The following is a 13,078-nucleotide window of genomic DNA, read 5'->3' on the forward strand; positions in this document are numbered from 1 at the left end:
AGAGCACAGTAAAAAAATCACAGGCCTTGTGCCCAAAGAGAGCAGGTATGTTTGCACCATCATACAGTAAGGTAAATTTCTTAACTCTGTGTAACTTAACCTCCTCATCAGTAAAACAAAAACTGAAAGGCAAAGTACTTCGAAAGCCACTGCCCCAATATCCTCAGCAATCTTTAAAATCATTGTAATGATAGAGAAACTGAGGTATTTATTCTAAATATCTGCTACATATCACCATAAATTATTTTCCTCCAGAGTCCAGTGACATCCCATCAATCAGTGACAGAATTTATGTTCATAATCTGCTTAGTTCATTTCCATTTGGATTTAAGCTATACTCAAGATAATTGCTTCAGTGTTTTTATCCTATATTCTCTAATTTTCAGAAACTACTTATGTTTCTTCTCTTGGTAATATCTTCTAAACACTTTACACAAGATGTCAAGTTCTACATGGTGACCACAGAGTATAAAATTTCTAAAAAGCTAGAGGTGGGGAAACGATTATGATTATCATTTACTATGAATGAAAAAAAGTGATTCTTATGTTTTATAAATCTATGAGAAACAGGGCAAATTCAAGGTAAATCTATCATTCTCATTCTACCTGTAGTTCTAGGTCCTTTCTAGGTTTATTTTGTTTAGTTTGTTTGCCAATGCATTTACTAATGGCTACAAGCATTGGAATTACCATTAACACTGCTAAATTAAAAAGAACTCAGAAAATTTAAAGAGTGCCTGGAAACAAAGAGTGCCCAAAACTTCTTAAACTCTGTCTTTACAAGATTGACTCTTTAAAAAACAAAAAAAAAAATGTTGAGAAAAAAAAAAAATGACATCAACAATACATTAAATTGAAAAATATCTTTCCAAGTATACATACTTATAAATTTAGTTCTTCCAACATATTTGTGTTTAGAATAATTTCATGACAGCACTCTCCCTCCCCTCCTACAAAATCATACAGTTAACCTGTGCAGTACTTTTTATTTAAAAATTAACTATTCTAAGTTTCTATTGTTTTAATCATTTTATTTTTAATTTAAGGAGGTTTTCATAATTTTATGAAAATTATGAGTGTCTGAACAGAAAATTATGTTAGTAATTTTCAGGCTATGAGTCTAATTCTCATTTGATTCTGTATTAGCAGGGGCTACTCTATAACATGCAGATATTCTTCCCTTCAAAAATAATTCACTCATAGAAAATGTCTAGATGATTTAAAAGCAAATAGAATGAGTATTATGCAATGTAAAAACAATGAAAACAAAACATAAATCACTAATTTTCAGCCAGTAAGTAGAAATGAAAAAGTAGTTGTGTTTGATGAATCATCGATTTTCCTAAGTTTTTGTCTCATGACTTTTTAACTCTCAAAATAATTAAAATTTTCAGACTATCAGTTTATATGAGTTATAGCTATCAATATTTATCATATTAGAAATTAAAATAACTGAGATATTTTTTAAAGTACACTGTTGCTTCTGCCTTGATCCCTGCTAAAATGCCCACAGTTACCTACCACTGCTTTTGCACCATCAGTGCCTATGTCAAATACAATGAAAATGGCAAATTTTATGTCAGAATTTTTATGAAAATAGTTTGGACCCTGTGGAATCCCAAGAAAGGACTCAGAGATTCCACGTTTCCATGAACAGTGCTTAGAAAATGGCTGCACAAAGGGTTAATACTCCCCAAGACCTGTAAGAGACAGCCAACACAACTCCCTTTAACTTTTATCCTAAGCTATCCTGAAATACTTGAATCATTTACTAACTTTTTGAATTTCAAACTACACATACATAATTTCATTCAAAATTAATTTAATATTAGTAAAGACTACTAGGAAGCATTTTAGTAGAATATTATCAAATATGTATTCTCAGACTCAAAATGGGACAAAATATTAAAGAAGAAGAGATAAATGCCTTCCAGATAGAAACTTTCCAGTTTCTTCATATTCTTTACATTTGGGCTTTGGGAATGGGACTTTTCTTCCTTCTTTCCTTCATTTCCTTCCCTCCTTTTTTTCCTTCTGTCTCTATGCCTATCTGTTCTTTTGTTCATTTTACTGCATTAGAATATGGATTCAATGGAAAAGTCCCTGATATGCAGGATTGTTTTTGATCTGTTATAATTCATAAGAGAAATACAAGACATGATGTAATGAGCAAAGGAGAATTCTCAAATTGAAAAACTCATGTCTATATACACAGTTATTGCAGAACATTTATTCAACAATGTACATACAAAAACTGCCACTGGCGTTTCTTCTTCTACTGCTATTGAAAGAGTTCTTAACTTCACCAGGATTAAACACAACAAAAACAAAGGCCTTTTTGTATACTGTAAAATCCCCTGAAGTGATACTGATATAAACTGAAACATAACTTTTCCAGAAAGGTGAGAAACAATTCTCCCTCCCCTGTCTCTTTTTCTTTTTTTTTTTTTTTTCGCATGTTCTTGATGTGACTATGACATGTGAAAATGTAATATTGCTAAAATGGTGCTGGAAAATTAAAAGTAAAACTTAAATCACTCATTTAATCAGAAAAAAATTACTCCTACTTTATACATTTAACATCTCTCCTTGATAGAAAACTCTAAAGAGGGTACTTTTTAAATGTGTAGATTCATGATCTTTGATTATAACATAATTCAAAAGGCAAGCAACATATTTATGTCTATGCCTCCAGGAATAACTGCTAGTATTTCTTTGATAATGTCCCCACGGAAACACCCAATAAATCTAACTTGACTTCAAATATTCAGGTTTTAGCTTAAAAAAGTAATGCATGAAGGATGGACACAAAGACAGAAAATAGACTAGTCATTGCATGGGGTGGAGAAGGAGACGGGGATTAACAACAATGGGCGTGAAGAATCTTACTGTGGTGATGTAAATGATCTAGAACTGACTTATAGTGATGATTGTATCACTTGGTAAATTTACTAAAAAAAAAAAATCATTGTACACTCGAAATGGGTGAATTTGATATATAAAAATGCTTCGATAAAGTTATATTTAAAACTGAATACACTGGATGAGAGAAGCTAGACACCAAAAAGCATATACTATATGAATCCATTTATTTAAATTACAAAATGAGCAAAACTAATTTTAGATTATATAAGTCCCAATAGCAGCAATTCTTGGTTGAGGGGAGGATGGCTGGTACAAAGCACAAGGTGGGGTGTCTGAGGTCCCCTTAGCATTCTATCTTTACTTGGTTGTTGTTACATAAGCTTGGTTTGTGAAAATTCACTGAGTTGTACACTTATCGTGTGTAATTTTCAGTATATATATATTATACCTCAATAAATCACTGTACCTCATATACATATATACATGCTTGTTCAAAGTTCCTTTTTCAACTAAAAAAATATGGGCAACTCTATGCAGAATAAGGCTGTTATGCCACATGTTTAAAATATTTGTTACAAAAAGCTGGCATGAAGATATCATTACATATGATATTCAAACTTCCCACATTTAGATGGAATCTATGTCCAATTTATAAGAAGGACTCCATTCGGAGCTTTTAATGACAAGAGAATAGCATCCAAGCTAGTTTATAATCGAATTGTCAAGATGTACTGGGTCTATAGGGATGGGTGATGGTGGAGGGCTGGCTTCAGGCACGTTTGGAAGAGGGCCTAGAGAGAGTAAGCTGTGCACAGCAGAAACCAATAAGCTTGTGAAGCCATGACAGAAAAGGATGGGTGAAGGGTTACTGAAGAGAAGCTGTTTCCCACGATCTTTTTTGGCGTTCATCCACTTATATATCTAATATCACTTTGGTCTCTTCCAGTTCCACTAACGCTGCAATCCTTCAAGGACAAGCCTAACACTTTCTCTTCAGTGAATACTCCCTAATATCATCTAGGTACAAGAGTATTCCTTCTTGTTTTGAACTCTTCAATAAATGTAACTGAGATAAAAATAAATTACTGAACAAATGATATAGCTACTTGTTTTTTATTGGCCAAAAAACTAGTTTTGTGGACAGGAACCATGCCAGACTTATTTAACCACAAAACTGCAGAGTAATTGTCATAGTGAACGGCATATCATGGACTTTCAGGTATTGGTGGAATTAATAAATGCAAGTTTTATCAACTATACGTCAATAAAAAAGATTGAAGAGAAGACAAATGCAAGTATTTCCATTAATGGCTGAAGAAAACATAAACACCTCAGCTGCATTAAAAATGTAAAATTTCTGTAGTTATCAGTTGCTAACAGTCATTTTCACATTTATATTCAAAAGCTATATATACTATCTTTTTAAACTTTTAAGTATATAAATATAAAGTAAAAAGAAACAAAAATGACTCAGAAAATAAAGTTAAAAAAGTTTTTAAATGGCATGACAAACTTGGACGGTGTATTTCTAAATTTATACATATATTTGATTTGATTTGAAATATATATATATATTAGGTTTGATTTGAAATATATATATACATATATTTGATTATTACATATTAAAAGTTAGTTTTAGGTAAGATAAACAGAAAGTCTGCCCTCTAGAAGCCTACAGTTTATACAAGAAAAAAACTACACATTTATTGTTTGGATGCAAAAATGATGGATGTAGATGATAACAGGTGAGTGGCCTCAGAAGTTCTGAGAAGGACAAATAAATGTGTTCTAATAGTATAATGAAAAAGTCTTCTGATAGTATAATGAAAAAAGTAAAGCACAGAACACTCAGAGAAGTCGGGGACAGAATAGCATGAGAACACACTTAGATTTGAGAGCACCAGGCTCAATCTGAAAGGCAGTGAGGAAACTGGCTTCTCTAGAGCAGATATCAGATTGCATAGTTCTACTGGGGAAAAAAAATGTGGAAATCACATGTCATAACCTTTTTGATTCAAGTCCCCAATTTTTCGCACCTAACTAACATGTTAGTATACAATTTTATTTATGCATTCATTCAACATGTATTCAAACATCTGCATGAATAACATTTCATGTCTGTCGTTGCCTGTGACATCTGTCTAATTTATGAGGCTGAAGTTAGGAAGCGTTTTTAACAACGTTATGCAAAGACACACAAATAATATTTTGAGTTTAGTGATAATCCTCCCATGTAGAGATGTGCTTAAAACTTTTAGGTTGATATAATGTCTTTCTAGAAGTTTAAATGAAAGAAAACACAATAATCTAAAACACCTTTTGGAAAAGATTTTTTTCTACTAATATTTTAATTCAAACACATTATTTAAACTGTTGACATCATAATTAATATGATGTGCCCATATCATAATTAGTAATTATGAACATTATTTAACATACTATCATTGACGTGACAGTGAGAGTTCATTATAAAGCAGCTTAAGTGGACGTGATCACCCCATATCTTTGTAGCTTACAAAATGGGACCAGATTTCTTCTCTCCATTTATTTTGGACAAGTGTAAATGTAGTACATTTAATGGCCTAAATACAAGCAAGAAACTTGCCTCCATGGAGAATCAACCACAGCTATTTTAACTGACAATTCTTAGTTGAGAACCCCCCAGGAAGGCTTCTACAAATGATTTACTCAGGGTGCTTAAAGCAATTTTACTCTGCAGATTTGTCACTTTACAGATGCATCCCATATAATTCAGTAGCTCCAGAGGATCCATTGTAACTACTTTTTGCAATAATTATAAGATTAAGGGCTTATTTTGGGAGCCATTAATAATATCAATGAAAGGATTAAGACAATTTTGGTGAAAATCATATAGAGATCAAAGAGCTAGTGAAGTTAATGGTTCTGCTACATTTTAAATGAAAACCTAATCACTGAAAAGCAGAAAATCCTCCTCAACCCACTTCCCAAATGGATTCCGAAGAATCCTGTGTTTGGTTTTCTGACTGAAACAAATAAAATAACAATTTAGTCATGGTGCCCATTCCATACTACATAGGGAATAACCACTCCTGAAAGATGATTATAACACCTACAGGCAACGAAATGATTAGATTTCTTTTAGGTATAACGTCAGAGAATTTAGCTATAGTTGGAGGTATGTCAATATATAACAACAAGAGACAACAAGAAGAACCAAATGCAACCAAACTTATATCAAATGGAATCGCTAATTTAAAAATCTTATTTCTCATTAACACTCACCTTAGCATGAGCCAGCATTTTAGAAATAGACAAATAAAAGCTCTCAGATTTGCCCAGAGACCACTATCCTTCAATTATACCTCAGATGCTCTGATCATCAAAATTCTGGCATGTGATAATTTCTTTGAATAATTTATATGACAGAAATTTATAAAAATATTGACTATCAATGTAGATATCAGAATTTTAAGTATCAAGAAGGTTAAAAATAAGGCAGGCTTTCTTAAGTACAAGAAAGATAATCCTTAAAATCCACTGTCTTTGCTTTTATAATTCAATTTATTTTTACATATGTTTGATTTTCCCCATATTTTAAGAAGTCCTTAAACAAAAGAAAGAGATGCCTAAATAAAAATCCTAATGAAAAACAAATTTACTAAGTAAATCATTTATTAATTAAGTTTTTAAAAATTACTTTGTGAGCAAGTAGTTAGAAAGTATGAAGGTTTATCGTAAATGAATGACTCAGTCACTGATTTCTGAGAAATCATAACAGTGAACAAATATTTGAGATATATTTAATATTTAACTAATTTATCAAGAAATTTTAATATAAACTTTATATAGTATAGATTCTAATTGACCAGTCTCTTTGCAATTGAAGATTTTATTTTACTTATCCAGCGATATTCTATGGTACTTTATATTATTTTACTATGGTAATATTTCAGATAGTTTAAATGTATTAAATTAATTAATCTATATACTAGATATCAAAGTAATATTTTTTATTGTTTTCCAAGGCCAAATAATCATTAATCAATAGTCTTTATATTTTGATTAATAGTTATAAAATTGCCTCTGAATTTAAATTTTACTCTTTTTCCCACACTAATAGAAATCATTGTTAGCAGTAAAATAATTTTTCTGTAATTTCTGGAGAAAATTACATAATTCTGTTTATGAAAACTGAAAAATAAATTTAGTTTCTCAACTAATGAACTCAGGTCTAGAGAACACAGAATAGAACACATGAAACAATAAATAATCTAATACATTCTAATATTTTCCAAATGCCATTTGCAATTTCTAGCACTAGCATTTTAGTGATATGGGGAATAGTTTGATATTGAAAAAGTAGTTCAAAGTATCCTAAAGTACACAATTTTATGTGTACCTATGCTCAATATGTCACACAGATGCATGCTGAGTTTATATTAAATGCACAAAGAATATTAGAAATATCATACCTTTGAGACATAATCTTATAGGCATCAGGCAGATAGCATCGTATATTCTCCATCTGAGCAGGGTCAGAGTCACAAATTTTGTCATCAGTCCTCCCATAGTTGGCACTTTCAATCATGATGACATCTGTTCCTGGACAGCGGAGCTCTATGGGGTAGCTCTCACAGGAGAGCTCTCTGCGGACCACAGCCATCGGAATTGGGGCACGGCTGAAAGCTACCAGGAGGAGGAAGAAAAATAAGTCATCTTTGCTACATAGAAAGGAAAAGTACCCATTTCTGATATACTAATATAAAGGAATAAAGCAGTTGCAATTCATAATTTTAACTAAAAGTAGACTATCTCTCACTTCAGTAACTTGACAGAATTTTTAAAAATCTAGCTATAACAATTATTTCTTAGAAACCTTATCTCACAGGTATTTTTCTTATAAATGGAACAGAGCACTCTGGATTTTCTAAAACACTGGCTGGTATGTGAGGTAAAGACTATACAGAAATATCGTGCGGTTTGTAAAACAAGATTCTCAGATTAACCTCAGGAATACTGTGTCTATTTGTTTTCTTTTTTAATAGAAACCATGAACAACAACAAAAAACGTACTCCTCTTGCGTTTATATATACTTATTTAAATAATTATTTCAATTTTGAAACAGTTTCATTGTTTCAGGTAATAACATAATCAGTATATTTTTTGAGTTAATTATAGAAATAGTGAATGTTCTTTAAGAAAATAGAGATTTGTAAGGAGACAAATTAAATTTTCCGTCAACTCCCCTTCCCACACCCTTCCCCCAATGTCAAGAGGTAAGCAGTTAACAATGTGGTGACTTTTCTATTAGAACTGTCTACAGAAAAAAAATAAACATTGTATATTTCTTCCCATCCCTCTTTTAATTTTACTTAAGTAACTTTTAATCGGGTAGTATCACACTACACATATTGTTTCATATCTTGATTTATTTTACTTATTAATTTAACAATATATGGTGGAAATCTTTTCATTCCTATGTTGTATCCCTCATTTTTAATGGCTACATTACATACACATATAAAACATTATTTAATTGGTCTCATGTTAATGGGCACTTAGAAATGATTGACATGTATATACTGATGTGTATAAAATGGATGACTAAAAAGAACCTGTGTATAAAAAAATAAAATAAAATTCAAAAGAAATGTCCCAGTGTTTTTGTGTCATAATACTGCAAGAAGTATAAACCTACCTGTGTAGCTTGTCTATAATATTTTAGAAAAAAATTTAACTATCCAAATATATTTTACAGTATATGTTAATAAATGAAATTGATGAAGGCATAAATATATTTGAAATTTGGCAAATATCAACAACTAGATGTCCAAAAAGCTTCATACAAATGTACACTTCCACCAGCGGTACTTTCCTCTTCAAAACTACACATTACCAATTCCTTTATATTTTGCCAATGTGATAGACAAAGAATGATATAACATCTTTATTTTAATTTTCACCACTTTATTTATACAATGAAATATATTTCCATGTTTCTTGACCCTTCATCTCTTTTTTATTATACACTGTTATTGTAAAAGTTCTTTGGATAGGGCTTCCCTGGTGGCGCAGTGGTTAAGAATCCGCCTTCCGATGCAGGGGACACGGGTTCGTGCCCTGGTCCGGGAGGATCCCACATGCCGTGGAGCGGCTGGGCCCGTGAGCCATGGCCGCTGAGCCTGTGCGTCCGGAGCCTGTGCTCCGCAACGGGAGAGGCCACAACAGTGAGACGCTCGCGTACACCCCCCCCCCCAAAAAAAAGTTCTTTGGATAGAAGAAAATTGAAAAGTTGTCCTTTATACTTGTGGCAAATATGTTTTTCTAGTTTGGTTTCATATGTTTGCTGAACATATATATTTCATTTTTATACAGCAAACTGTCTATCTTTTCACATCAGATTTAACAGTTTCACAATCCAAGACTGTGAATATAATCAGTACATTATTGGAAGACAGTCAAATGTTTAATTGTAAAAACTCAACAAGTCTTCTTTTAAAAGCACATAATTGAAATTCTTAAATTCTTTACCAACCAGCTAGTAAGTTGATTTTCATATAAGATAATTAATTATAAATACATGATAGCTATAAACTTGCATCGATAGTTGATTAACTCACTAATGTTGGCACATACATAAATATGTATTTAAATAAATACATTCACCTTTTCTTATGGCTTTTTTAGTAAGCATGAAATGTGGAAAGCAAGGAAGGGAGGAGAGAAGCAAGAAAGTGTAAAAGAAGTTGGAATAGGGAAAAAGAGATTTTATTACTATAAATATTTTCACTTAAACTCTACAGAAAATATTGACTTGGTTTATGAAACCATACCTATTATTTCAAAATAGAAAATGACATTAGTTTTTACCCCATTTCTATACCATTTTGGAAAAACTATACATGTACCAAAGACCCCACACATAACTTCTGAATAGGTCACTCAAGCTGCACTGCGCAGTTAAATCCATTCTGGTTGTCATTCAACATCTTTCTTGTTTTGTCCTCAATCCCCCTCAAACACAGACACACAGATACACATACGCAAACACACACACCTGAATCTAGCACATCCACAGCACTGATCAAAGAGAGTTAACACAGAGATTGGTGGTAATACTTATTTTTTTAAATAAGTTTATTTTATTTTTGGCTGCATTGGGTCTTGGTTGCTGCAAGCGGGCTTTCTCTGGTTGTGGTGAGCGGGGACTACTCTTCGTTGTGGTGCACAGGCTTCTCGTTGCAGTGGCTTCTCTTGTTGAAGGGCACGGACTGTAGAGCGCAGGCTCAGTAGTTGTGGCACACAGGCGTATTTGCTCCGTGGCATGTGGGATCTTCTCGGACCAGGGCTCGAACTCATGTCCCCTGCATTGGCAGGTAGATTCTTAACCACTGCGCCACCAGGGAAGCCCAGTAACAATATTTTCAAAGTTTGTTCTTGAGTCAACATTTTGACAGGGTAGTCTCACAATAGACACTGAATTTCTGAAATGTGTGTTTCTATGGTTCCTAAAATATATGTATTTATCTATCATTTAGAAATTAGATGGCTGTTTAAACATGAAGTCCTTTTTAATACTCAGATTCTATTTTAATGGAAAAAGATATTTTCATTACTGTATATAGCATTTTAAGTAATAAAATCATTGAACAATAAAAATGTTCCAATTTGGGAATCCAGTTTCACAATTTCAATCAGTTTAAATAGAATAATAGATATTTTTTGCTTACTTTTTTTATAAAATGTTCTTGAAATCAGAATTTTTCAGAATGTTTTACAGTAAACTTTTGAGCATTTGCTGAGACAATTTTTTTCTTAACTTTGGTATAGCCATTTTTAAAATATCACATTGAAACTGCTTCCAAACATTGAGTTGATCTTGCTATATTTTGTTAACCTAACCTATTAAGTCATATTGTTAAAAAACAAGTTAATTTAACAAAGAAATAAAAATAAGCAAATAATAAGTCAAAGCATTGTTTGACTAAGTGGACAATTTGGTTGATTAAACTCATCAGTCAATTTTGCTAAAATGCATACAGAGACATAGCTTTAATCTGGGTCTTAACTGTCAAAAACATGATTTAGAACCAGACAGTGGCAAAGTCAACTAAAATGTCGAGGGCAAATTTCCCATGTATCTCTTTTGAGCTTATAAGGATTATTCAAAAGTTATAGATATGGAAATTTTTACAGGGTACCAGGGTTGATTTGTGGATGCTTTCTTCCATTTAACATATAATTGCATTAGTATCATTAACTCAGTGATAAATTGCATTCCTGAATAATGGATGCTTTGTTTAAAGGAATGTATTACTGGAAACTATTCTATAACATACCTAATTAGCTACTTAAATTATTTTAATTACATTGCTAAATGCTTTAATCAGCCACTAAAGTCCAATGGAAAAATATGCTTAAGTTAAAAGATTTTTGTTGTTGTTGTTTTGTCTTTCTTACCATTCAGTTATCATGCTAACAACGGAGAGACTTTGGTTACTAGAGAAAACAACTAAGACACGGAAAATGTCAACAATTGAATGCAAGTTAGCCAGTGAAACAGTCTACTGTATTTTGTGTCAGGATAATATTGCACTGGGAACTGTGAAGTGGCTATGGAAAAATAATACAGGGAAAAGATGGCATATTCTTGAGGTCCTTCTCACCATGAGTTAATTTGTGGTAACAAAGAACAGAGTGTCACCTATTAGGTGTGTAATAGACATTGGATGAATAAATTGGAAAAGCTTCAGATGTGAAATCTGGTAGACTTCTATTAAGATGCAGCACTTTGGAACTACCCACTGACCACAGGACTAAGAGGACGCAAATGAAACTAAGCTTCTCTGCTAAGGATGTCCAGAACGTCAGGAATTGCCCAAGTCCCATGTCGAACACATCCCTAATTAAAAGTGCTCCTGACCAAGGATTAAACAACCGGAGAATTTGCTCCCGGTTCTTGCTCACTTGTTTCTGCACAAATCACTCTTATTCTTCCTTTTCTGAGACCTCAGCCAATCTGTTGTTAAAACTTCTTGCTTTTTGTTACTCTCTTCTTGGGCTTTCCTACTGCAGTCCTGCTTGGTGACTTTTGACTCAAAATGCTTTAAATTCTTGGTGAATGTGTGTTATGATAACTAAAGATACCAGTCTAAAGATGGGGTGAGGGCGGGAGTAGGGTGCTAAAAGCTGATGACCAAAGAGTCAATTGATTCCTCCTGTACTCAAGGACAGGGGCCAGAGATTTGCTAGGATAACCCTAGGGCTTTACAGGGTAGCATTCAAAGAAGGGAGTGCTACTTGAGACATCGGATTTTAGGACAAAGGATATCAATAAGTAAAAGACTAAACACAGATTAAGAGGTAAGCAGTCAGTTAGTTGGTTGAGGGCATTAACCCAGTATAATTAATTAAGTTTTTAAACATGTTGAATTTAAGGTGTCAGGATAACACTCAGGAATGTTTACTTTTCATTTGGGTTCATGAGTCTAGAATGTATGAGTAGACTATAGGCTAAAACTATGGTAATAACATTAAGTAGCTGAAGAGGATAGATGTAGAGGAGAATAAATGCAGAAGGTGGAGTATCAGTAGCCACTGAAGAAGTGTAGAAGAGTGTACTACTTAGTTGCTGGACATATATATAACATAGAGAAAAGCATTGTGTACCTATTTAAGGAAGATTTTCATTTAGATTTTCACTAAATGGACAATACGCCTGCCACTACTACTTAGTTTTAGGACAGATGAATCAAGCACTTATATATATCTCTCCCTGGACCAAGACTTCAATGCACTGTTCAAATCTGGTTTCCCATGGATTGTTCTACATATTCAATGATCCACTCAAAAATAAATGGTGCAGTCTATTCTCCATTAGGCAGAAGCTAAAATCTTCAACCTGCCCTATGTGTGTGTTTGTTGTGATATTAAAAACTATTAGCAATCAGCTTATATTTTTATTTATTTTTCATTTCCTTACTTTTATACTTTGTTTACCCCAAATCCCATGTATTAAATAAAATTAAATTTACTAAGAAAAAATTTTAAGCATAGGTAAGAAAATGCAAATTAAAAGGCTATTTTGCAACAGTAAAGATAAAACAGTTGCTTTAAATGGGTAATGCCAGAGAACATATTTGACCTATGTTTAGGGACCAAAAAACTTACATGATTTGATGATTGGTTGAACATGAAGGGTAAAAGTGAGGGTACAAGGATGACTACCAG

General features: G+C 32.7%; 1 protein-coding gene across 12 annotated transcripts in view; it reads right to left on the reverse strand.

Annotated features, from left to right (window-relative positions):
- The window catches only part of ADGRL3 (adhesion G protein-coupled receptor L3), an 861,986-nt gene that overhangs the window by 474,290 nt on the left and 374,618 nt on the right, over positions 1-13,078 (reverse strand). For all 12 annotated transcript variants that reach the window (XM_067035741.1, XM_067035740.1, XM_067035734.1 and 9 more), the window contains one exon: positions 7,320-7,533. In XM_067035741.1, the coding sequence (XP_066891842.1) occupies positions 7,320-7,533 (214 nt within the window). The remainder of the gene's footprint in view (positions 1-7,319; positions 7,534-13,078) is intronic.

The sequence above is a fragment of the Kogia breviceps genome, chromosome 6 (genome assembly GCF_026419965.1).
Source record: "Kogia breviceps isolate mKogBre1 chromosome 6, mKogBre1 haplotype 1, whole genome shotgun sequence".
NCBI classification, from domain to species: Eukaryota; Metazoa; Chordata; class Mammalia; order Artiodactyla; family Physeteridae; genus Kogia; species Kogia breviceps.